Genomic DNA, 26,813 nt, shown 5'->3' on the forward strand with positions numbered 1-26,813 from the left:
TATTTGCTGTCCCCTTCTGTAATGCATGTGTGCATAATTCACAGATGGTGATGGAGAGTGGAGACTGGCTGGTTGGTGGAGACCTCCTCGTGTTGGAGAAGATCAAATGGAATGATGGGCTGGACCAGTACCGCCTGACACCGCTTGCTCTCAAGCAGAAGTTCAGAGAAATGAATGCTGGTGAGTGCCCTGGGTTAGCACCAGTGACATGGCTCTTCTTGCCCTACATGGCATCAGGAGATTTGTGTGAACTGTGATTACTTGCTTTCAAGCTCACAGCACTTGCCAAATTGCTTCTCTGTGCTCCCAAAATGGGACTATTCAGGTGGGGTGAGCAGTAAGAGGGGCACAGGGCATGGCACAAAAAGTGGCGCAGGGTCTCCTTGGTAAAGGATGGTGCTTGTGATGGGCTTCGTCCTCAATAGGCCTCTCCAAGCATGGGACTGGAAAGCGTTGAGTGTCTGAGTGTCCTTTTTGTGTCCTCCCTGGCAGGTCAGAGCTCTCTTTCTGCACGCCAGGCATTTAAAGCCCTGTGCTGATGTGCTTGACCTTCACGCTCAGGTGTCTTCTCCCAGGTGCCTATCCCCGCAGGCTGGCAGGCGTCAGACACCCACCCTCACTTTGGGGAGAGATCGTTGGTCTTCCTGACTGTGGCATGTAGCTTGGAGAGGTGGCAGGTCACTTAAGAAGTCAGGGAACTCGGTGGAGGTGTCCAATGGCGTGTAAAAACATTGTAGGAGAACTGATAGGGCTGAAATTGGCCCCAGAGGAAGGATGTGCGATGCAGATAAACTTGGCAGAGTGATGAAGAGACACTGTGCATGTATGAAACACTCATCTAAGGTATTAAAGGCCTCACTCACATGAAGATAGGACACAGATCTAACAACGTACATATCTTATGACCGTGCTGAAATGTATAGTGTGTAAATGAAGCTGCAGGGTCTGATGGTCAGCACAAGCCTGTGACCCTTTGAATCTTTCCCTTTCAGATGCTGTCTTTGCATTTCAGCTGCGCAACCCCGTCCACAACGGGCATGCCCTGCTCATGCAGGACACACGGCGCCAGCTTCTGGAGCGGGGTTACAAAAACCCTGTGCTTCTCCTGCACCCCCTGGGAGGATGGACCAAAGATGATGATGTCCCGCTGGAGTGGCGGATGAAGCAGCACGCAGCAGTGCTGGAGGAGCAAGTCCTGGACCCCAAGTCGACCATCGTTGCCATCTTCCCCTCTCCCATGCTCTATGCTGGCCCCACAGAGGTAACGTAGGCGTCAGCTGCTCACCACAACAAGGCATGAAGCCTGTCCATGGGGATGCCTGCTGCCAGCTTGCCCACGCAGCTCCAGAGAGCCACGGGCGAGTTGGTAGCCATTCCATCGCTACTAGCTCCCACCATGGTTTGCCTGCAGCTTGCTACGGCAGCTGTCTCCCGGCAGAGCTCGGCTCCATGGGCTCCCATGCTCTCACAGGCTGTGTGGAGAGCTGGGGAGAAGGGGGCTAGAAACAAACGTCACTGCTGTGACCTTTTTCTCTGTTGGGCAGGAACACTCATTCATTTTCTCCCAGTGGCTTCCCTTCTGTCCCTAAATCAGTGGGATGAAAGAGGTAGACACTGAACCTCCCCTGGAGAAGGAAGGAGAGGGATGCGTGGACAGCCTTTGCCTGTGCGGGTCTCAATGGCTAGTGGGCACTGTCTTTGCATGTTCAAAAAGCAAACCACTATCTCTGCTGCCAAATTGGAACAAGACCAGTTCCCATCCCCAGTGTTTCCCTTGAAATACGTGTCCTTAGGAGAACCGTGATGTTGCATCGGGTCCATCAGTGGGAGATGAGTCTGAGTGGCCTGATCGCTGTGAGAAACTGCGGCAAGGCTGCTGACGCGTCTCCTTCCTTCCTTCCTTCCTTCCTTCCTGTGTGTGGATCACCAGGATCTGTTTTGCAGCCCAGGGCAGGGGCGGCTTAGTTGCTGCTCAGCCCTCAGCCAGTGTTCCTTGTGTCTCTCCTTTGCAGGTGCAGTGGCACTGCCGAGCTCGCATGATTGCCGGGGCCAATTTCTACATCGTGGGGCGTGACCCTGCAGGCATGCCTCACCCCGAGACCAAGAAGGACCTCTACGAGCCCACACAGGGAGGGAAGGTCCTCAGCATGGCGCCAGGCCTGACCTCGGTGGAAATCATCCCCTTCCGGGTGGCTGCTTACAATAAATTGAAAAAGGCAATGGATTTTTATGACCCAAGAAGGTAACACAGGCAGCAGCATCACCGTTTCTTCAGCCTACACAGCACATGCGGTTTGCGATCGTGTCTGGCTTGCGGATTGCCAGGGGAGAGGGAACAGCAGTTGGTGTTCCTCTTGAGGAGAGAAATGGGGGAAGAACCTGTGAAAGCCACCCACTGCCCCCTCCAAAAGCTGACACCGTGTCAAGGATAGGTCACGTGAAGCTAAAGATGCGCCTTTGTAGCCACCAGGGAGGATGAGAAACAGTTTGGGGACTAAGTGGCAGTAGAAATACAGCCTCTCGCAGCTGGAGAAGCATGTTATGTACAACTCCAGCTCCTCTCGAAAGAGGAACCCCATTGCTACTGACTGTAAGCCCAGGCGTGAAGCCGCGGGCGGGTGCCGCTGGTGCGTGCCGCCGATGCCGGGAGGTTTCCAACCACATGCTTGGGACGGCAGAGCAGCTGTGCTGGGGACGACTCGGGCCGGTTGTGCTGATTTCACCCCTGTCTCTGTTTTGCACAGGCACGACGATTTCGACTTCATCTCGGGAACACGCATGAGGAAGCTTGCTCGTGAAGGTGAAAACCCACCAGATGGCTTCATGGCCCCCAAAGCTTGGAAAGTCCTAACCGAGTACTACCAGTCGCTGGAAAAAAATAATTAACACTACTCCTCCTGCCTAGAAATACTTGTATTAAGAGTGAGCAATGATTGATTGATTCCCTATGACACAGATCATTTGCGTGGCATTTCCAATGCTCTGACTGTAGGATTTTCCTACCTGGGTCAGAGAGTATTTTACTAATCAGAAATACTTTGAGCCTGGTCCTTCTCCCCTTGAAGCTGCTGGAAGCGTCCCACTGGAGCTGGAAGGGAAGGGCAGCGGGCCCTTCATTCCCAGCTGAGCGTGGCTGCAGGAAGCTCAGCACAGCCCCTGGATGGGCCAGCTGCATTGTTCTGGTGCCACCAGGGCCATGCACCAGCCCCCAGTCCAGAGCTGGGACCTCAGCACCAGAATAAAAACGCGTCTGTCCCCTGCGTGGAGCAAAAATGAAGAAGTGCCTTTCCGCTACCCCTTGCCCAGCACTGCCCAAAGAGGCAGGAGCAGTTGCTGCTGCCAGGGTGGGAAGGGGAAACGGGCACTCAGTGCTTGGATCCAGTCACTGCCCTCCAGGTTGTGCCTTTGACAATTTTTGCTAACTAACAGCAGGATTTTTTTTTAATGCCCTTTTTTTAAAAGGATTTTTTTTTAATCATCAGCCTTGACTATCACCAGTTCCTTGTGGCCAAGACAATTTCTTACTGTTCTTCCTTAGTTCCTCCTGCTTGACCTCTCTGGTCAAAACAAAACCTGGGCTGAGTGATACTGGTGCTCTGAGTTCAGCTTTCTGTAGGGACAATGCTATGGCGATCCCTGAGCTCCCAGCCTGGTAGGCCCATGGGCGGGGGAAGCTGTCCTGGGAGGCACTGTAAAGTCCAGGAGATCTCTGAGAAAGCTCAGGGCAGCAAGCGAAACCTGGGCATGCTGTTTACCTGCTTTCGTGGGTATCCTCCCACCTGGTGGGATTGGATCCCCCTTTCCTCTGACCACGCTCCTCTGAAAGGTGAATTCAAGGCGAAACAGCAAAATCATGGTGTGAGGTGGATCTGAGCGGCTGTACCTGGTAAACCAGCTGAGAGATGGCTCAAGCGCTTGCCCTCATCCATACCCGTAGCCCTGCGTGGGTACAGGTGACCTGATTTTACTTTGTACCTGCGGGATGGTGATGCTGGCTCCAGCTGGGGGACAGCCAGAGGATGACAGAAAAGTTCTTGGGTCCCCCCCCCAGCCATGTGGGGTGCTGCTGTGTGAGGGGCGATGGTGCCGAGCCAAGAGCCGGTGGCTGGTGCTGCTCTCGGCTCTGGCTGGTGGAAAGTTACTGCAGACCTTGCCTTCTTTTTTTTTTTCCTCCCCGAAGTGGACTTTGCTGCTGTGCGTGATGTGAGGCTTTTCTGCTGACTCGCAGCTCTTGGGGTGACCTCCAATGGGGCCAAGCGGCGTGACCGAACACCGAAGCTTTCCCTGGTCCCATCCGTGTCTCACCCTGAGCATGTCCCACCGGGACCAGCGTGTGTCTTGGGGGTGGTCGAGGTTTGAGCACAACACCCTGGGTGCCTGGGAGACCCCCAGCCACCTGCCTGCCCCTTGGCATCCTGCCTGCCGTCAGGGGAGGCTTTCCCAAGGAAAGGGCTGATCCTGCGGCCCCGCTGTGCTGGTGGCGAGGAGCATGCTGCCTCCCCGGCCACCACACTCGTGTGAGGGTTTTTTTTTGGGGGGGGGGAGGGGGGGAAGACGGCTATGCACTTGTTTGTTAGTTACTGCAACAACCTGAAGTGATGATTTTTTTGTACCCGTCTTTTTTTAGTAGACGCCCGAGGACCGGTCAGAATGTGTTTCAAATGAAATGGAAATAGCATTCTCCTCTTCTTGTACTTCAGTTTTAATTACAGATGGATCTACGCTCAGTAAAAACAATCGTGCTTCCGCTTGTAACTTAGGCTAGTGAGCTACATTCGCAAGCTAAAACCTGTTTTGCTGTGGCCATGGTACAGGGTCTGACACTACGTATGTGATTGGGAATATTTTTGCAAAAAGGTTTTTCCATTTGGCAGCTGTTTTAGGGTTTTTTTTTGTATTATTTTTTTTTTAAAGTATCCTGAGCGAAGAGCCCAAAGCTGTATTATACCTCAAGAAAAATGCTGCAATGCCCATGGAAGTAGCTGAAAGCACACTAGCACCAGTGCCTTTTACACTCAGGCCCTCTGGCAGGGACCTGGAAGACAAAAGCAATACTCAAATTTTGCAAATTGCAATATTTGACATTTTTAAGTAGTGAAATAGTGCTGTCGCAGCTCCTCTTAAAATAATCAAAAGGTTAGAAAAACCCCCACAGTAAATCCAAATGGTTACAGCAAAACACAAATGTTGTATTATCCTTTTAAAATAGTGTAGTGTACTGATTACCTCTGATAAACCTAGAGTATGTGGACTAGTTTTTTTATAATGTATTTATTAAAGACATGAGACTGGAATTTGTACCTCAGCTGATGCATCTCATGATTTTAATATATTCTGAACTTGATACTCTGCTACAAAACACTCACTTTTAGTACAAATAAATATTTATACATGTGCCTAACTCTCACTTTGTAATTTTTTGGGGGGAAATTACAACCGCGTGGTTCATCTGGGGCTGTGACAGGTCTGTAGCAGTGGGAGCCCCTGCCTGGTTCCAGCCTCGCACGCTCAGCGAGCAGCCAGGCTGTCCACGGAGCCTGTGTCCTTTCAGAAACCTCATCTAATTTACCTTTTTTGCTGTCTGGACTGTGTAGCGTTGAAGAAGTCACACTTCAACATTGTGACTGCGCTGTCTTCTGTGCACCTTTTAGCTGCTAAAACCCTGCAGAAATAAGGGATGATGCTGTATCACTCGGTCTCTTCCCCGCAGACCTGCTGGAAAGGGGCTGGGGGTCTCGGAGGACACCAGAGCCCGTGTCTCCTCGCTTTGGGACTGACAAAGGCCCTCGGCCACTGGCCTGCGCCTGCCCTAGCTGTGCCCTCTGCTCATCTTGCCGGGGCTCCCGGCACCCTGCTCGCCCAGAGCTGCCCCCGCAGCACCCTGGGTTTCTCCCTTGGCTGCCTAGCTGCCACATCCCAGGCTTCCCAAGCACCAGGCAGGGAAAAGATACCCTTGCCCAAGCCAGTCTCAAAAAAAAAAAAAAAAAAGCAAAAAAAAAGAGCTGTATTTACAGAATTCAAACATGGCCACACTGGCAAAGGTTACAGACAACAAATCAATGAAGACACAGAGCAAACAGACACCACATTTATTTACCTGTTACTTAAGACTACTCCAAAGATTTCTGTTTGCGCTGCAGTATCAGACTGGCAAGATACAGCCCAGGGACAATTTAGGTACAGTCTGTACTGTACACAGTACCTGCTGCCGACTGCTACGGCTGAACAGCTCCTAAGCACATTATTTGGCTGCTGGGAATGTCTACGCCTCTTCCTGCCAGCGGATTCCACCTTTAAACCCCCAAGAAAGACCTGTTTCACATGACACTTGGCATTACAACTCAGAGCTCAGCGCTGGAGACTAGATCAGCCTCAGCACACGCCTGTGAAACAACGCTCCGCTCCGTTTGGGCAACTGGCCCTCGAGCGGCAGCAGAGGGGTTAGGCTTGTCCCTGCGCTAAGGAGAGGCAGGATCAAACCACGAGGAGCCTGGACCAAGCCCCTGGAGACCGTGGAATGAAAGCGGCCACGTTCCTGCATGACAAACCCTGCCGCTTGCCCGCGTTTTGAGCAAGCTGCCAGGAGGATCTGCACTTTGACAGGCTCCAAAAGCAGCAGCAGGAGCAGGAAAGTATGGAAAATTCCTTGGAAAAGTGGAAGTCGCACTCCAGCTGCGGGAACTGTCCTCAGGGGCAATTACAAATAACCTCTTGCGCCTCTGCAAATCAGTCCCTGGAACCCGCAGCAATGCATTACAGGCATGAGGTAAAAGCAAGATCCAGCCAGCAACGCAAACAGCCAGGCTGTTGGAGAAACACCCAAACCGGAGGGACTAGAGGATGCCCCCGGCATCTGCAAACAGCGAAGGGTTTGTTCCTATTCCTGCGCGCTCAGTTTGACATTTAAATTTGCTTGAGAACACGCTTTGCACTCATTCTGTTAAAGCCAATTATTAAGATGGCGTTCTTCGGCTGCCCGCACCAGCCTGGCCTTTCTCAGGTGTAACAGCTACCGCGAGGGGCTGGGAGAACGTCGGAGTCAGAACAGGCACTGAAAACAAACTGAACAGCTGGAGACCTGCATCAGGCACACACATAATTCAAACCTCCCGAGAAACCAGCTTCCAATAAAAGTAGCACGATTTGCATGTTTAATTTTAAGGCTAGTGCTTGAACTCGGGCTCTTCCAGGGCTAGCGCTGGCTTACATCACTTCCTAATGTGACTAGTGGGATTAGCATTCCACACACCCCAGACTTTTTAGATTTCCACAGCCCAGTACTTCTGGCATGCCTAATGTCCTACATCCTTGTGTTAGAGCAACATGCATTTACCATAGACCTTTTACCCCCATATAAAAAAAGCAAAGCAATTATTAAATTATTAAAAAACCTCCCCATGGTTGGTACCCAAGGAGATTAAATCGGGTCAAACCCAGCTGCTGCATTACACAACCAGCATGCCAGACAAAGGGACAGCAATGAGAAAGCTGCACTTAACAGAAATTGGCACCAGCACCTGATACTCTCTGATGGCCACCTCCAGCAGTCTTTGGTTTACTTTGCAGTGCATTTCATTTTACATCATTATCTCGTTTTCAGTGCTTACCTTCCCTCGATAGCTAGCAGAGCTGTGACACAGCATACCACCCCAGGGGTTTGAACAATTCCGATTATGTATTTGTGTTTAATTAGCGCACAATTTGTAGTATTGTAAGAAGAAAAATCAAGTTCTCGAAAACCTACTGACAATAACTTTACCAAAACAGTTGCCACTTACATTTTTTTAACCCTTTGCCTTTATCACCACATAACATGAATTTACTAAAACTGTTACCAGCAAGTACAGCAGAACATTACCAAGTCACATTTATAAACCTAAAACCCATTCTCTTCTCTTCAATTTCGCAGATCAGAGCACGTGACAGAGCAAAACATCACAAAACGACCCCCCTCACCCCCCGCCTCAGAGCTATGCGCAAGACACTTCATGGTACGATGCCACGGTGCAGAAGTGGGTCTTCAGAGGAGGTTAAATAGCAGCAAGCCCTCGTTACAATGCATAATAGATCAGAAAGCCACAATTTCAGAGAGCTTATAATATGTGGGGCTTTATGAAAGACCAGTTAAGATTCTACTCTAATTACTCACATCAAGGGAAAAATAAAAATAAAACCAGCGTTTGTTTAAAAAGCCTCAAAAAGCAGAATCCATACAAAATGAAAAGTATTCAAACATTTTTACAGCAGTTTACTATCTTTACTAAATGGCACCAGATTTCAAGTGGTCATGTGAAAGAAAAGTCAGTAACGTTTCAAATTTTGCCTGAAAGTTATTCTAGAAGCAGAATTTCTATCTTCGTATTTGCTGCTAAAAGGAAGAAGTAAGTGTGAATTGAGTATCGACGAATCTTTAATCTATACATCTTCCGATTTGGTTTGATTCAGTAAGTAGAAAAGATTTTCCATACTCAAGTTATCTACAGATTATGTCTATATATATAAAAAAAAGGTGTGGATATATACATTTAATACATACACACACGCTCGTACATATATACACAAACTGGTAATGGATCGTCTCCCCTCCACACCGGTGACCTGCTGAACCCACGCACCATGTCAGAACCTGCTTTAAGGCTACACAGTGTATCGAGTATGGGACAAAACACAGGCAGTTGCTCTTGGTCTGGGCTATAATTGTTCCACTTCATGATCTATTGTTACACTTCTAGTCGCGCATGACGGAATTTCAATAACTTAGAATTTGTTGTATAAAAACAATTCCAGAAACAGAACTCCCTTATTCGAGGAACATCCCCGCTCCCACCCCCTGACATTGTTTTTGCTAACTGATTACAGAAGTCAAACTAAATCACATCAGAAACTGCAAACACACTCTTTTGTCTTAATCTAAACTAACATGCATCAAAACATTCTGCAGTGTGGCATCCTTTGATTTTCTCATCTTCTCAATCGCCCTGTGGAGATCCTGTTGCTGCACAGGCCGAATTTCATCTTCGTCATGGCTTTAAAAGAGAGAAAGAAAAAAAGCAAGATAATGATTCAGGTGCTGCGTAACAGCTATTCAAAGAACAAGAAGCAATCACTGACAATAGCAGCTCTGACATGGATCCAGCATTACACTGGAAACACGCGCCTGTCTGTGCACATATTACCAGCAAGTATGGGACATCGTCAGAGGAACATAACAGCAAGTGGAGTTACGTACATGCAAGAGCGTTACCAGCATGTAAGCCTGGTAAATACAGCGCAGTAATACCACTTGCTGGCACAGGCCACCTCAAGCTTGACACTTTGGAACAAATAGTCTTATTTTCATAGTCAAAATGAATAAAGGTAACTTACTTGTTCAGGGTTTTTTGTTGTATAGTGGCAACTTGTCAAGAAAAAGAGAACCTCCTGCTTTCTGTTAATCACAGCAAGGTTTTTTAAACCTCTATAAATTCGCAATTCAAATCAGAAAATTCAAACTAATAATTGGGAGAGTGTGTAGCACCAGGAGCATTCACTGTTGCTGTTCAGCTATCGTAACAGACAGAATAAAGACACATACGTCTCTTCTTCACAGGCAGAATTAACATATTCCCTGACACAGAGGAGTGCTGCATCCCGGCACATTTCTTTCAGATCACTGCCCGAGAAGCCATCGGTCTCTTTAGCAACTTCTAGGAGGTCTACATGCCTGTCCACCTGTCCAAAAAAAAAAAAAAAAAAAAAAAAAAAAAAAAAAAAAAAAAAGAGCATGAAAACTCGGAAGTTATTTACTTTGTTCACCAAGGACAAGAACCAGTTACCTCCAAGATTTTTACCTGCCCTAAGAAGATCTTTTTCAGCCTTGACTTTTTTTGACAACTAAAAGAAAATTATTAACTTACACTCTGAACCCTCCAAGTAGTTCATTTAATTAAATAAAACTCATAAAACTCTGTAGCTGATTAAGAAAAAAGAACAGGCAACCGAAAGCGCACCATCATATTGGTATATTCTGTTACTGATGAAGGTCCTGCACCATTTTGGAAGCCTATTGGATGGCAAAAACTGGATCACAGAAATAATGACCAGTTTTCCCAAATGCCCAAACAGGTTTCCTGCAAGAACACTTGCGTTTTTTGGTAAAAGGCTCGATCAGACCCTACGTGCTATCTTATCTATAGACAATGAACACTGCCCAGTGGGTCTCCTTTCACAGCCACAGCCCTTTTTTGACATTATTTGAAAGAGTGCATTTTGTTTTCATGAACGTATCTTTTGACCAGTAACACAGCAAGGCTGGAAAAAGTTCCTGTCACATTTATGTTTTGTTGTTGCCACCTTTCAGTGCAGAATAACAAGTTGAAAAGAAGTCATTCACTATCGCAGCACCTCAGTTGTCTGTGGAGTTACTGAACAACTGCTCCTACTTTATACAACCACAAAATGGGGAACTTGGAAGCAAAATAAAATGTCTAACTCCGTGCACTGGATCAGACTGAACTCTTTCCGGCCGAGACCCCACGTTTTTTCCGTCTGTTTACAGAATCTCTGATAATAGCCCCTTTCAGCATATTTTCCAATGCATCAGTATTTCCTTTTCAACAAGTTAAGGCCAAACTAGTCTAGTAAAAGGCTGGAATTATGGGATGACTTCTTCTAAGAGGGAAACTGTTCCGTGGTGATGAAGGGAAAGCCCCAAGTGTAATCTTTGCTGCTTCCCGCTACCCCTTCAACCCGTGCACTCCCCAGGATAACCCAAGAATGCACTGACATCCACTGAGCACCCTTCCAATTCCCGCCATCCCTCCCACTTTTCTTGAAGGACGAGTGATACTGTCCTCTTGGCTTGTCTCTTGAGCTTGTACTTGAACCCCAGCTCCCTGACCTATGACTCAGCATGCAATGCTCTGGTTTGGGTCTGGAGCGAGCCATCTGGCTCCCCAGGCACAGAAATTAAGGCAAAAGTAGCTGCTGACTTACACCAAAGTGCCTTCTACAGACACTACAGCCTGGCTGTCTCGAAGTGCTTTGCTTTAAAGCATCATCCTACACAGAAATACGAAAGCCAGTAGCAGGCAGCTGTGGATCTGCGATGTGTTTGGTCAATGTGGGGCTGAAGGCCATCAAGAATTGAATGGAGCAGCATAGCTGAACAAACAGAAAATGAGCATGTTGTATAGCAGGCATTAACAAGGATTTCCCTTCAAGTGAGAAATAAGATTTTAAGCCAGGCAGGGAAAACAGAGGGCATGACTACACCTGTCATATGAAGGACTGCGAGGAAGTTTGTCTCCCTGGCTGGAAATAAGCTGAGCTTGAGAGATCCAGTTCCTCCTCCTACAGGATAACCAATACAGGCTGATTTCCCACCACCCCACACCCCCCGAAAAATGTTATTTATGTGGCTGTGATTCACTGCCAGATGCTTGATATACCTTGTGTTCTTTCAGGTCCATAATCAGGAGCCAATTTATGTTTCTGCTGAAGGCCTTAAGGCCAAGGTGCTGCAACTCCCAGGCCCAGGTGCCAAGGCAAAGGAGACAGAGTCCACTTGCATGTAAGGGCTGGGTGGCTGCAGATATTCAGGGAGCCTGGATAAAGGTCTAGTATTTGGCACATCTCCCTAACAGCTCTTGAAAAGAAATCTGAAAGTCTGAAATCACTACTCGCAAGAGATGTTTTAGTTTGAGATTTTCTGCAAATAGGTCAGCTCTTCCTCCACAGCTCCTTTGGCATTTCATATCAATTCTGTTTTCATACCTACGTCTAGTACTTTGCAAAAAAGCCAACCTATATCCTAATCCTATATAAACAATCCAAAATGACCATTTGCAAAGTATCCTCCCCAATATCTCAGCCATTTGCAGCGATGAGCTGTGATTTTTAGGCCTCTTAAAAAAATGTAAGCTGGTTTTACTAACAAATGATATTTATTAGAATAGACCTCAATCAAGAGACACTTTGCAATATTAACTTCAAGACAAATTAGTGCTGCAGACTACATTTGGCAGGAACCTCTGATAACACAGGTCCCATATCCTGCTAACAGACATGGTACCAGATGTGCTCACAGCTACTCCTTCCCCTCATCTTGGAATGCAGACGGTGGCACAAACACCATACAATATTAGGAACAACATCTATAGTAGCTTTCCTCTAAAGGAAATACGAAATAGGGATCAAAGTGCAAAAAGCAGCACTGTCAAAAAATGTCATTCCTCCTTTCTTGGCTTGAGCCAACAGACTGTACAGAGTTAAAAAAAATAATCAGTATCTCTTCTCCCTGCTTCATGATGTCTTGAAATTTTTTTCACTGATCAAAGTGACTTCCAAATATGATTCACCTTCAGCTTCTTTAGAGATAAATATATTATCTTGTTATATAACAAGAAAATGGAGACAAAGAAATTAAGTAATTTTGCTCAGAGGTGGTGATTCACCACAAAAGCCAAGACTGCTACCCTGACTGAGGCTCATGCTTAAAGCAGTAAGCAACTCCACTGCTTTAATTTAATGCCACACCTAAAAGCACAAAAGATTCCTAAGTTATAATCAGAAACACCCTGGTAGATAATCTCTACCTTACTCCAAGACAGTCAATTATAAAACATGTTTTCTACAACTCCAGAGCTTGCACTCATGACAACAGTAATAGAGCAAATTAACCATTAAAAGAAGTCTACTTACATTTTCATTTTTCAAAATTAGCTTCAGGATTGCTTCTCGTTGTTTCAGAGCCTTAAACAAAAGAGTTTAAAGTTACTAGAGTACAAAAATAAACATATGTAACACCTATCTCAATTTTGCACAGTGTGGGCTTTCAGTCACAATTCAGTGACACAAGCTGATCCCTCAAACATGAGGTGTGATACGTGCTAAGGAAACCTATCTGATGGCAAATCACTCAGCAAAATGAGATCTAGGGTACTCTGACTACAGGAGCACATGAAACTAAACATTTGAGCATATACATTTACACTAACTACAAGGAAAGGGAAAATGCACTGACATTTAGTCTTACTTTGCCCTAAGTGAAAGCAGCTGTCTCCAAAGATTTCCCACCATCTTTAACGGAGGGCAGACTCTCTAGATCTAAGGGATGCTTTCAACACTTTGCTAAATCAGATGAAGAGGATAAACTGTTCTGCTTTAAAAAAAAAAGAAAAAAAAATTTAATTCTACAGATGACGCTTGGGAGATGTTAAGCAATATAACATACTGTGATAAGGTTACTGAAAGTAACAGTTAAGTAGTGAGCATATCCTTAATAGCATGGTAAAACAAAGGCAGCAGAGACTTTTTTGTGTCTCCCAGAACCAAATTTGTCCTAAATTCACTTTCATTGTTAAAAAGGGAAAAAGCTACCCCATAGATACTCTGAACAGTTCATACTCTGTCTCAAAAAATACTTCTTCCACTTCCCCCTGCCTTGCAGATAATTTCCTACGAGTAATTTTGGGCACCTTAATCTCAAACTTAGTTATAAAATCTGCAAGGTTTTAGCTACTCGACAGTGATACTACCTGTGCACACTTCCAACCCACAACACACAAAAATTATCTTGGCCCTCAATAAAAGAGTTGTAGCCAATCTTGGTTGTATTGCAAAGTACCGCAGACAAGAACAAGAGACAAGCAGTAAGTTGATGATATGGCTGTAGCAGGATAAGGAAAATTATGTGTCTGTGCCCTAAACAACACCTCCTGTTGTAATTCTGATCCTGGGAGAGGGAGCCAACCCCTGTAATATCCTGAGGCACTGTTACCTGCGGATAATTCACCCTTCTAACAACAATTCTTGATAGAAAGACATGATAAAGTACTAAAATACACACCCTTGCCCCTTACTAATTCAAGGAAAACTTGAGTAAGGTGTATGAAACCCTATGAGCAGGCATTGCAGAAAAGCAGTTACTAGGTTGTAAATGCTTTGTTTCAAAAAGTATCCGCCCACAAGGAGTGAAAGCCAGTTCAAACACGATGGGTCTGGGAACATAACTACTCTCTTGCACAATAATAGGAGTTTTACTCCTCCAGTTCTGTCTTTAAGTTTCTGCAAAAAATGAATAATGAAGGGTATTTCTGTAGCCAGAAGGGAATACTGACAACCACAACTGAACTCTTTATAATATTGATACAAAAATGTCTTGTGATATCACTAAGTGTTCAGACATGACTAAAATGCCTTGAAAAAGATGGCAATAGCAAAATGTATAGGAAGGGTAACTTTGTGATGGCTAGCATAACTGATAAAGACCAAACTCTGCATGTTTGGCATAAATCTTAAGTGGAATAAAAACAGTTTTCCAGATTGCTTGCAGCGCCTGATTGTGGAAAGGCTTGAGAAGAATGTAGGCTTTGGTATGCAGATCTCATTCCCTCTTCTCTCCTTGAAAACAAAATACTATGTATTGAGATCTGCTTCTTGATACCATCTGACCTGTGTGCCACTCTCCCCACAGGCAAGTGTGTGCAGTTGCTTCTGTGCTTTTTGTGATTGTTTTCAAGTTAAAACTAAGCTCTTTCCAGTGCATAGTGTCTAAGCCACTCCACTCTTACAGATGAAGAAAATGGGTGGGAAGCTCTCAGAGCACATGGAGTTGTTTCAGATAAAAGACCCAAAGAATCAAGATTTCTGCGAGCAACTTCGCCTTAAAAAGCAAAGTTCTATATGTGCTTCTAAAAAACTAAACCCAAATCAAAATAATACAGTATTTCTTTGGAAAAAAAAAAAAAAACCAAACAAAAAAAACCCCCCAAACCCTGAAACGTACATTTCCTGGCTGATAAGGCACCTGCCTGCAGCTCAGCCACTAGGCACACTGTTCAGGCAAACCTGGTGCGACTTACAGGTTGGTTGATGTGAAACCGGGTTGGCATTCTTCTCATGATTGCAGAGTCAAGATCCTGAGGACGGTTGGTGGCTCCCATCACTATTACCTGTATACACCAACAGAAAAAACTAGTCAGCCTGAAACCAGCTTTTGAAAACATCGCCATATTGGAGTTTCAAAACCAAACATGTGATTCTTCCACACTTATCAAGAACATCGACATTTAAAGAAGTTACATAAGGTTTCTTGGTACCCATTTCAGCAACTGGATTTAAACAGGCAGCTTAAGAGAGCACTGGTGCCACAGATTACCAGCTGGGTGGAGATTTTTACATTAGTCTGAAGCCTTCTGAGCCCAATTTGAAAGTAAAAACTCTAAGCAGTAACCCAAAACTTCTGCTTACAAGTCCTGGCGATGTCTCTTTAGTTCCTGGGGGTCTGGAAGGAACTTGAAAGGAGACGTTTTGTTAAGGTATTAAGAAATGTGGCAGTTCTGTGCCGCGTTGAGTAAAGAAAGGCAATCAGTTCACCAGGACAACCAAACTGGCAGCTTTTGCATGCACTAAAATGTTGCTGCTTTTTTTTAAGCATTAAAAAAAAGTATTAAAAGTCAGTAAGAACCTATATGCACTGGTATACTGTAACAGCAGCGCATTAGATGTGTACAAGCCAAGTTCAATACAAGGAGAGTATTTACCTCATTTGACTGCATTCCAGTTATTAGTTTAAGAACAAATTTACTTCCCATTCACATCAGTCTTGTTTTCTCATTTGTTATTTTAAGTTATGTACATTGCAAATACCCAGTCACGAAAGTGGAAAAATGTCAGGGAAATTAATCTCATATCAATATGGTTTCCTGACGTGCTTCTGGTCTTTTGGCTGGGGTCACTGGTCTGCAGCAGCCCCTGGCCAGGCTGGGTTGCACGTCCCGGAGCAGAGTCACCCTGCCACCTAGAGGCTTAATTACACGGTGGCAAATTGCTACTCCCGGAAAAAGCCAAAAGGTGCATTTTTCGCCAGGGCTCGGGGCAGTCTTCACTTTCTAGAAAGCATTACGCATGCAAACGCTTTGCCTGCGTGCCAAACACAAGCTAATGTTTGGCTGAGCTGCCTCTTGCAAAGAGGCATCACCGTACCCATGCTGTACTTGCCCAGGATCTGCATCAAGGCCCAACGCTGGACCCAAAGCGTTGCCCCTCTGTGTCCCTGGAGCAGAGAAGCCTTCCTAAAACTGGCTCTGTCTACAGGTTCTGTGAATGTGGGACCCCCACAGGGCACAAATGCGGCTGTATGGGGCTTCCAGACTTAAACTGTCCCTTCAAGCAGCACAGCTCTGTTTTCCAGGCACTGTGCCCCAAGTTCCTGCCAGACTCAAGACTGTATCCTTGGCAGGTTTAGTCCAAAGCTGAACATGCTTTTCAGGTGCAGTCAACACGGGAACAAATAACATTCATCACAACACTTACTTACAATTTCCTCCTAGCATTTGGAATTTTTGTTACGGTAACAAAAGCCAAATTTAATCCTTATTCAAAGGAAATCTGTTTGGCAAGAATCAGACAAGCAACGCAAAGCTCCCAAGTAAACATTTGTAATTAACGAAAGAGCCCAGAGAGCTGGCTGTCAAAAACTGAGACAATGCAAATGTCAAAACCATTGCTTAAAGAAGACTTCCTGAATTGCAATGACATCTCAGGGAGGAGCCTAAAGTATGGTATTGAAACAAAACACTCCTGCTGAAAAACTCCCCAGAAACCTGAATCAACCCCTGCAGTGTCCCCAGCCAATTGTTTGCATTGCATTTTACTTCAGTGGCCCCCTACCCTGCAGAGGCGTACGAGAAAAGGACAGGAGTGACGTGTTCAGGCACTGCATGCTGAACGCAAGAGATGGGTAAGAGTGTTGTCTTACTGTAGAGAATAAACAATTTGACTTGCTCCAAGAAGTTGTCAGTATATTGGGAAAAAAGATAATACATTCAAACACCAGGAGAAATGTGTGCTTGCAAGATCACATTAGCTTCCAGTTAAAGTGTTCATACCATTGGCCTCTTATTAATGGTAAGCAAACATTCTGCTTTAAAGCTCCTAAGTATGTATATTCACTGTGTTCTAATCGGTTTTTAAAAATATCAACTGAAAAAAAATCTTTAGCACAAGCTTGAGAGAGGAGGAAAAGCAGATTTTACAAAGAGTTAATGGAGGTCAGAGCATTGGAACTTGTAATACAGATTAAAAAGGCTGAAAATTTTAAAACTGAAGAAAAAACCCATCCTTTTCAAAGGCCTTAAAAAGATTCCTCTAGGTGAAAGTTCAGAAACACACCAAGCAGGCTTTTGTCTATGCTACATTCACGTCATTTATTTCATAAATATTTGTGTGTGTTTGTTTTTACAGCACCAGCAGCTTTTGTATTTTTTTTTTTTCCCCCCTCTCCAAAACACAATATTTCTGTTGAGATTATGGGAGGGGGACAGAAGCTTACAGGAATAATGGGATGAAAGCATGGCTCCATTTAACAGAATTTGTCTTGATAGCATCAACTTCTCTACCCTTTCAGATTAACTCCAGAGTCTAGTGTTTGTCTTATGCTAGTCCAATGCTTTTCTGGAAACAAGCCAACCAACCTGCAACTGGGATGAATACTCAGATCTTTCAATACCTTTCCTGAAATCAGAGATTCACTTCATCTGAAGAAAACATTGCTGACAAAACGTTTTTCAAAACAGTTTAAAAAGTCCCAATTTTGGCAGCTCAAACTATACAGCTATATTACTGAGACTTAAGACGCTTCTGAAAATAACATCTCTTAGCTAAAACCAAAATACTTACAAAAACAGTCTTCTCAAGAAGAAAAATGATCTATTATTATAACTCATCCCATTCCCATAATATACAGGTAATCACTGACAGGTAAAGTCAATTGGCAATTATTACTACATGCAATCTGCTACTCTTCCCAAATAGCTCAATGCACAATAACCGAGGGAAGAATCACATTACTTTTCTTGTCATCCTTTGTACTTACTTGGCAGTTATAATCAGTGTCCAGTCCATCCCACAGACTCATAAACTGAGCTTTCATCATAGCTGTAGCTTCATGGTCTGAACTCGATCGACTTCGTAAGAAGGAATCTGTATTAAGGGATTCAGTATAGCAGTTTACTTTCAAGCCTGCCATAGAAACTATGCTGTTTGATTCCTCACGTGCAGACTTGTGCTATTCTCTATCTTGTAAATACTTTTTTAAATAAACATTTTCAACAGATGAGAAGTATTTCTTACAATGAAGAATAGGAAAGCAGAATCTCACCATACTTTTAAGCACGTCTTTTCTATTACGTTACATGAATATGTACCTATCACATGAGACTGTCCCAAATCTTGTGCTCCAATTTTTCACTTTCCTGAATTCATTGAAAGTGTAACTTTCACCTTAATTTCTCATGCAGAGATGGAAGCATTCAGAGTCTGGCAAGCTAGAAGACACCAAAGCACAGGAGAACAGCAAGCTGCAGGACTAACGTGAAGTAGGCTATACACTTCATTATGCAGACCTCTAACTCTGCTAGTGGTTGCCTAAAGAATCTCCAACATCTAGAAAAACACCACATTTTCTGCACCCATACAAAAGGATAAAAAGCATCTTGAGAACGTAGCCCATTCATAAACCTAAACTGTGGAAAGAGCAAAAGCTTTGTCAGCTCTGTTTCTGCAAAACACACAACTCGCTCTAAGAGGCACCAGTGCTACAAGACAACAAGCAAGTTTAAACTGACCTGCTCAAGTTCACAGGGACTTAAACACTAATGTGACAAGTCCAAATGCACGGAACAACTGGCACCTTTGCTGTCTTCCTAGCTGAACCTCCCCTCCTACTTCTTCAGCCTTATTAAACTATTATTCCTGAGCTCTCCTAAACCCCTATTTTCTTTTCCATTATGCACCCTCACAGCAGAAGCGTTGAAGTGTATTTGGTGATGGGTTTCCTGAATAAGGAGTTCCCTTGACAGAAGAAAAGCTTTCCTCATGGACCACCTTAGCCCAACCAAAAATGAGCAGCAACTTGTTCTACTTGTAATTTCCTCCACTAACACGAGGAAGAAATACACTGGTTTTCCTAGTTTGCCACCATTACTTTACAATACTATTTATATGGCGAAACCTTGTTCCATTATCACTCTTTTTAAAGAAAAGATGACAGTAGATCAATATACCCATCAACTTCAACCTACAGTTTAATGTCACTCTGCTATAGTTACTTACAAAAAAAGATAGATTTTTACCTATTTCGTCAATAAAAATGATGGACGGTTGGAGCTTTATAGCAAGGGAGAAGACAGCAGCAGCCAGTTTTTGAGACTCTCCATACCATTTGTCCGTCAGTGTTGAAGGCTGGAGATTGATAAATCGACAACCTGCTTCCTTTGCTGTAGCTTTGGCAATCAGCGTTTTGCCACAACCAGGAGGACCATAGAGAAGTACTCCTGCAAAAGTAATGGTGTTAATGCTCTCCGGTCGCTGTACAGAAAAACATGCTTTGGTATGACAGACCTGATAGTGTCCAGGCATGTATTTTATCCAAGTTTTAAAAGATAAGAAACGAAATTACACAGTGTTCCATCAAATCAAATACAGTTATTTTAGATATCCTTATTATAAAATTAAAGCTAAGAATATCTAAAACCAGGTATGGTGAAATTGAAGGGAGACATTTGTCTGAAAGATTACTTCTATTACTGTGACTATAAAGGTTACATAAAACTAAAACCCTTTTTATTTCCTGTAAGCATGACAGGCCTTGTTCATAGCCAGTTTCAACCTTGCTAATAAAACTTAGCACAGAGGGGGTAGAGAAAAAAAAAAAAAGGAGCCCACAAACATTTTAAACAAATTACTCCCAATTAAATATGACATTTCATATTATTTTTAAACTTGTCATAGTGAAAGAATTCACAGTAGTGTTTTTCTAACATAGTTGTAAAGAGAACAATTTAAAGAAAAAAAATTAAGTCAAACAAGCCTGAAACACAGAGAATTACTAGGATCTTTTTTTCTGTTTATGTCACTGACAACCACAAACATAACTACTCTGAAGCAATGACTTCCTATTAACACATGGTGCAAGCCACTAATAAAACTGGGGAGCTTGCCCTATATGGAAAGTCCACTTTCAAAAGATAAATAAAAAATAATTTTTTCCTTCAGCTTATTAGATCATGACATTAAAGTAATTTTCCAGACAGTTTCAATTTGTGACTTAAACAGAAAGTAGCCTGGAAAAACTAGACCAGTTACAAAAGTGCTTCATTTTCCATCACTTAGGACACAAAACGGAGATGGTCACAGATACAGGCAGTAATTAATAATTTTCAGAGAACTTTCAGAAGATAATATTCCAGGGATCAGAGCAGTAAAGATAAACTTTGGCATTTTGTTCAACATTTTAGGTTCAAATTCTGCTTGTCTGCAGTAACATACAGCAAATACGGCTGTAAGCACTCCAGCAGAGAGAGTCCAACTTCTGCTTTACTGTTGGAAAGTTAATTTGTCACCCACCGGCTTCCTTACTGCCTCAACACTGTGCAACTTGACTCCAGAGAAAATCAAGAGATCTCCAGAATAAAAATGCGATCTCTGTCTTTTTGAATCACTGGAATTTCTAGGACTAGAACAGAGAGATGACTGCAAGATTAGCTTACATTGACGTCTCATGTTTATGACTTATGTTTCTGTGACACCGTAGAAATATTAACCAAGGTTGCATACAAAGCTGTACAGCAGAGTTATAGCTCACCTCTGCCAAAGGACAAGATGGGGTATAAAAAGAAAAAAAATTGGCAGTGTAGGCAGTTAAAAATGCAGGTTACATGGATCAGTGCACTAAAATGCAACATCAATAACTGAAAAGCAATTATTGCTTCATTATTAAGACGAAACTTATTTGCTAGAACTTGATTTCACGGCAAGAGAAGATAAGAAACCTGAGGGTTTTCCCTGGCATCAGTCCTAATGGTTGCACTTTGGACTGGCAACCCACTTCCTCTTTCCTTTCTGGGTAATGGTAACTTTTTTTTTTTTTTTTTTTTTTCCCCACATATAAATGTGTAACATTTCTTTCCTACCTTTTGGTGGCTGTAAGAGCCTGGAATTCTCAAACAAGTATTTCTTCTTGATGGGCAAAATGACAGTATCTTTCAAATCTGTAATAACATCATCTAAGCCTGCAATATCACTCCAGGTTACCTAATATGGAAAAACGTTATTAGAAATTATCACCATAGTCCCTGCCAACAAAAAATATCCACAAGCTTAAAAGTAGTGCAAGGCCTTAAAAATAAAAAAGATTATTTAAAAAATCCTCTGCTCTCAATGATGCAATTTTAGTTTTAAATTACAGAAATATTTTCTATGTATTTCCACAGATACATATATATGACAAATAATGTAATCCAAAGCCAAAATCAAGATCTTCCATGTCTGAAGTGCTTTCATCGGAGTAATGTGGAAAACAGTTTCTTACATGCATGCTAAGTGGGTCTACGAGATGTGCAGCAATACTCATTTCGTATTCAGTAAGCTTGACATTTTTCACTCCAATTTGCTTCATTAGTTTTTCAGCCTGGGGGAAATAAAATGCCAAGAAAATCAGAGAAAGAAATTGAATGCTTAAGTCAAAAATTAGTTTTTCAAGAACTGTTATTTGGAGTCTGAAAAGCTGCTCCATAAGTCACATGTGAAAAGAAGTTAAATCTTTCTGAAGTAGAAGGTTCTGCTGTTTCCTAATGACTTGTTGTCACTTGAACGAAACTAAGTCATATGTCTCAGTTCCCAACAAATAAGCGTCACACCAGTCCTCCCACCCCCAAATCCACAAGTCATACATTATGACCTGAAAAGCAAGCAAAATAAACATTAAAACATGGAGTTTGCTGTTCAGTACAGGTTTGCAGACACACAGGTAACCTCTGCACAAAATAATTTCAATAATGTCTACAGGAGTTTTCTAAACTAATACAGGTATGTCACACTTAAAAACTTTCAGATGAAAATCCCGAAACTTGTTATTAACTAGAACTCTAGAGTTCTTTCACATGCTTAATTATCTTAACTCACAACCCTGCAAATATTACACATGGACTTTAATGGGAGGTATAATTGTGTTATTATAAAAAGCACGCCCCCCCAACCTCCACAGCACTGTATCAAGCAGAGATTAATATATTTGTAAGAAAAAAAAAAAAAAAAGAAGAGATAATTCACAGAAGTCAGTCGATTTTTTCTATGTATTCAATGTTTTCTTTTTTCCAATTTAAAAGGAAAAGTCATTTGTTGTGTCAACACGCTTTCACAATTCAGCTTCTCTTTATACTCAAACTTGCGGTTAGGTCTGACATGCTTTTGGGATATTGCAACCTCTTATATAATAGCTGGCACTAGCACAGATTGTGAAAGCTGATTTTTAAAGTGGAGCCAATTTTTTAACTAAAGATTTCATTAAAAAAGAAAACCCACCCAAAACAGAATTAGGTTGCTCAAAACTGCTGTTTGAATCCGTGAAATTTGCGTCAGCCAGAAAACAAAAAAAAGTTGCAACATTTCCTTCAATACTCTCCAAAGGAAACATTTAACACTTGGTTCTGAAAGGTACCTAATTCTTTTCCCAGAGCATTAGCCCCCGTGAATCATTCTAGTTCAACTCAAGCAATAAGGCTTTTCACTTTTTCTTCTCCCCTTTCAAGGGCATTTTGACTGCTACTGGAGGTGGGGAGGGGAACACAGGGAGAGGGACAAAGTGCAAGCTATTCTTAAAAAGGCAACTGGACAGCAGTGTTCCTCTTTGTCATGAGTAACTACAGTCCCTGCCTCTGCCATTAAGTTGCCAAAAAGCAGCAGAGAATTACGTTACTTCTGCTCAAGGTATGAAAAAGCAACCAAGAGACTGAAGAGAGAGCATTATTTAATGTGACTGCTGCTTAGCAAAGTTGTCAGAAGCAGAAACGGCACTGGGACCACATACTTGCAGGTAATTAGAGACAACATCACGCTCCAATTCAACAGTTTTTCCACCACTTCAAGGTAGAGATTTTAACTTGTTATAAAATGTAAGCACTGAAAACACTAACAGCCTAGATCCTGAGATTTACTAAAAAACAATTCTAGGTTTTTTGATTATTCCACATGCTTTTGTTGATTCTTTTGTTGGTTATTCGAGTCCAGTTTTCAATTAGCAGACTTCTCCGTATGAACACTAATGAACCAGACACTATTTCACAGAAATATTTATGAATAAAATCCTACCTGTTTCTGAGCTTCTACTTTTTGCTTTCTGGTCGGATCAATGGCATCAACCATCCATTTAATGGTAAAATATGTTACAGCACCAAATATGGTTAAACGAAAAATTAATCCGACCACTTCATTCCGGCTCAGGGGACGTGAAAATGCTTCAGCATGGACCATTTTGCCGTTCAACACTAAGTGTAAAAAAGTGCAGGGAGGAACAGAAAGAAAGAAAATTAAAGCTGAAAAAACACCTACCTTGTATTTAAGCACCATTTTATAAAAACTATTTCCCATGCATACTGTAGGCATAAAGCTTACCATGAAGTTATAATGAAATATCTCAACAATAGCACAACCCCAACACATAAAAGCACATAAGATTAAAAAGCACAGCACCGAGTATAACGACAGTTTCATTTTCAGTTTCAGTAAAAAGAAAAAACAGCAGCAACAACTTGAGGCCTTCCTTCTTGATTGACTGCATGCAAGAAGGTCCCGATTTCACTGTTCCCTCAAGAAATCTGCATTCCTTTCAGCTATACAATAGCCAAAGTAATAAAGATTACTTTATTTCAGTGCCAAGTTTACATTTCCGTTAAGGCTGGTGTTTTGTGACTGTTATTGACCCAAGAATGCTAAGCCATGGAGACAAAGTTAACTACGTTATTTAAACAGGGAGTTCTTTTCCCCAAGAGGAAGTTTAAAGGAAAGGCACCCAATTGCCACATTAGGGAGCGTTCAATGACTTGTATTTGAATAAAAATGAGGTTAATAGCTGGAGCCTGCCCCTAGCAGAATATATTTCGAGTTATTAATATGCCTGGAAAACTGAAAGTGCTGGATGTGGCACACAGCTATCAAGGGAAAAGGCTGGCTGCTATACGAGCCAAACCCAGAAAGTACAGCACCTTCAAGTTAAGGAAGTGTGCTGCAGAGAGGAAAAACCCCTTCCTAAAACGTTGAAAATTTACTTATAAAACCGGGGTCCTCTTTCCCCAATCTACTTTCTCCTCAACTGGCGGGGTTTCCACTTGAGAACCCCCAAAGCTCTCCTTGTTCACTGCCCGATTTTCCTGCTGCAAGGGCAAAATCAGTGGCAATTCCTTTGGCAGCTTCCAACGCTCCCTGGCTGGTCTCCAAACTGAGCTGTCAGCCAGGGAAAAGCCGGACTACCTACAGCCAAGATATCCTTGAATTCCCCCTCGCTTGGCTAGCCGTCGCATTCTGTCGACCCCGTATTCAACTCAAGGCGATGCCATTCCACAGATTCTGTTTACAAGGATTTGGCAGACTGGAATTAGGAGAAGTACCGCGATACATTTACCAAAAGAAATCAACGGCTCACAGCTGTATTCCAGTGTGGATCACTGAAACAGTTTTGGATTTTTTAACTCTCCGTTCTCTGTTTCAAATTTAAGAATCAAGGCTGTTGCTGTGCATACCTGCTTGGAAATCAACTAAAATTTGCCTGCTTAGGCATCTAAGCAAGTAATACAGCACGAGAAAATTCTGCATGCTGTCCGAAGCTTGTTTTATGAAAAAAAAAAAAAAAAAAAAAAAAGGGCTACATATCATAGAGTCATTTAGGTTGGAAAAGACCTTCAAGATCATCAAGTCCAACCATGAACCACACCCACTAGATATTCAGCGAACAAGGAAAAAAAGAAAAAAGCTTCCAAAAAAGCCAGTGAAAAAGACCCCACTTCTTATGCAACCCTTGCCCTGAATACCAAACGTAAGAAGAAGCTTTAACAGGGAAGAATTTTAAGCGCAATCTTTCTACACGAAGTTCTGCTTCCCCCGCGCAGGTCTTAGCGTTAATTTTCTGGGCAGATGGCCGAGACAAGAAGAAGGCCAGGTAACTGAACAGCAAATTCCGGGTCGGTGGGGCTATACCAGCGCGTTTTGGTTTAGCTCTGCCTGGCTGCACCCCGACGCTTCCAGCAATTAAAAAGAAACCAAAAGGAGAAGCGGTGCTGGCTCCCCTTCTGCTCCCACAGCGCGGCTAGAGGGAAAGTTCCCTCTCGGGTGGGGAACCCTCGTCCTTCCCCGGGCCCTCGGGCAAGCCCAAACGATTCCCGGTCAAGGACTCGGCTCTACGTGTCCCCACACACCCCGCCCCGACCGGCGCAGCGGCCGAGAGGACGGGGCCGCTTCCCGACCGGGCCCCCGAGACCGCCCGCCTCAGCCGCGGCCCGGGGCGGGGAGGCCGGAGCTGACAGAAGGGAAGGGGCAGTGGAAGGGGCAGGGCCGGCCCGCCGAGCCCGCAGCCGTGCCGGCACCGAGCCTCCCGCTGGGCCCCGGCGAAGGCAGGAGCAGGCCTCGCGGGTCCCCGGCCCCGCCGAGGACGCGGCGGCCGCCCGGAGGCCGGCCATGGCGGCGCGGTGAGGCGAAGGCGGCCCCGCAGAGGGCCGGGCCGGGCCGGGCCGGACCCGCCGCCCGTGACCTTCCCGCCGCCCGGCCGAGTGCCGGCGCAGCGGGGACGGGGACGGGGGGGGGGCAAGCGGGGCCGGCGCTCGCCTTCCGCGCCGGGTTACGGTTACTCACCCTCCTCGGGCAAGGTCTCTCGGACGAGCGGGCCGGCGGCGGGCGAGGGGAGGAAGGAATAAGGCGGAGGAAAGCGAAAGCGGCGGCAGCTCGGGCCCGGGCTCGGCGGCGGCGCGTCCCGCGCTTCCCCGCTCCGGCCGGATCCCGCCGCCCCGCACCAAGGTTCCGGGCTCGGCCCCGGCCCCGGCCCTCAGCCCGTTGGAGAAGGAGCCGCCGCTCCCCGCCGGCCCGGGACCCGGCCCTGCCCCGGCACCCGCCTCCTCATTAACACGCTCCGTCCCCCCTCGGAAGCAGCGGCGTCTCAGAGGCCGGTAGCTCAGTCGTGGAACACGCAGGATTTGGCAGCTTTGGGCCGGAATGAAAAATCATCGAAATTGAAGGATTTATCAGCAGTTTACCAAAAGATACCGATGCAATAGTTTTCCCGTTGCAGCTTGTAATGAAAACGGTGAAGTCGCTCTCCCCGTGCGCAGTGACAGAAAAATGGGCAGAAGAAGGTTAAAATAAGGGGATCTCCAGCGTAAGTGTAACTAATCCAAAGTTTGTGCAACTGTTCTCCCACCTTCCTGCTCCTGGGTCAATGCCACCGACGCTCTGAAGCCCTTCACACCCAGCTTTGCTCCTGAGAGGGTCCCTCGTCACGCCGTCTCGTCCTTACCTGCAGTTCGTACGTTGTCCGGGGGCTCCCTGACAAAATTCAGCCTGCTCGCTGGGGATCGTAACTCGTTTGTCGAGAGCAGTTAGCTTTTTATACAACGCTTACTACGGGTTATTTTTAAACATCATCCCTCGCACGGGAACGCAGGCGCTTCACCCGCTGAGGAGTCTACCGAAACTCCTGGTGGCTACTGCAGACGAGGACCTGCGGAGCAGATCCGCCGCTTCTGCTCCGCCATTGCTCCGCCAATGCCGCCTCAGGTAGCGAACGCGACGCCAAATTTCCTTCCTGCAGCTAAGCTGGCTCATGCCGAAACCCAGGCACGCTCTCCAGTGACCTGGCTGGGATGTCATCCGTCCGTCACGGGATCGGTGGTGGGTGGCATTTCCGTCATCAAATCCACGTGCAAAAAATATACCTTCTCAAAGTGGTTGTGATTTTACCAAAGTACTGTTCCAGCAGTTTTGGTTCGGTTCCATTTGTTGGATTAATA

At 44.6% G+C, this 26,813-nt stretch overlaps 2 protein-coding genes across 2 annotated transcripts in view; one reads left to right on the forward strand and one right to left on the reverse strand.

Annotated features, from left to right (window-relative positions):
• Nucleotides 1–4,536, forward strand: part of PAPSS2 (3'-phosphoadenosine 5'-phosphosulfate synthase 2) — a 29,588-nt gene extending 25,052 nt beyond the window's left edge. Inside the window, exons 9-12 of the mRNA XM_049810179.1 lie at nucleotides 45–180; nucleotides 993–1,261; nucleotides 2,013–2,242; nucleotides 2,745–4,536. Of these exons, the coding sequence (XP_049666136.1) occupies nucleotides 45–180; nucleotides 993–1,261; nucleotides 2,013–2,242; nucleotides 2,745–2,886 (777 nt within the window). The 3' untranslated portion in view covers nucleotides 2,887–4,536. The remainder of the gene's footprint in view (nucleotides 1–44; nucleotides 181–992; nucleotides 1,262–2,012; nucleotides 2,243–2,744) is intronic.
• A 3,120-nt stretch (nucleotides 4,537–7,656) lies between these two features.
• On the reverse strand, nucleotides 7,657–25,798 carry ATAD1 (ATPase family AAA domain containing 1). Its single transcript, XM_049810197.1, has 10 exons — nucleotides 25,663–25,798; nucleotides 23,131–23,306; nucleotides 21,353–21,451; nucleotides 20,955–21,075; nucleotides 19,116–19,316; nucleotides 17,858–17,964; nucleotides 14,844–14,933; nucleotides 12,682–12,732; nucleotides 9,575–9,711; nucleotides 7,657–9,026 (listed from the first exon to the last, which is right to left on the reverse strand). The coding sequence occupies exons 2-10, from the start codon at nucleotides 23,290–23,292 to the stop codon at nucleotides 8,906–8,908; spliced, it is 1,089 nt and encodes a 362-aa protein (XP_049666154.1). The 5' UTR covers nucleotides 23,293–23,306; nucleotides 25,663–25,798; the 3' UTR covers nucleotides 7,657–8,905.
• Nucleotides 25,799–26,813: the final 1,015 nt, after the last annotated feature.

The sequence above is a fragment of the Accipiter gentilis genome, chromosome 9, assembly GCF_929443795.1.
Source record: "Accipiter gentilis chromosome 9, bAccGen1.1, whole genome shotgun sequence".
NCBI classification, from domain to species: Eukaryota; Metazoa; Chordata; class Aves; order Accipitriformes; family Accipitridae; genus Astur; species Astur gentilis.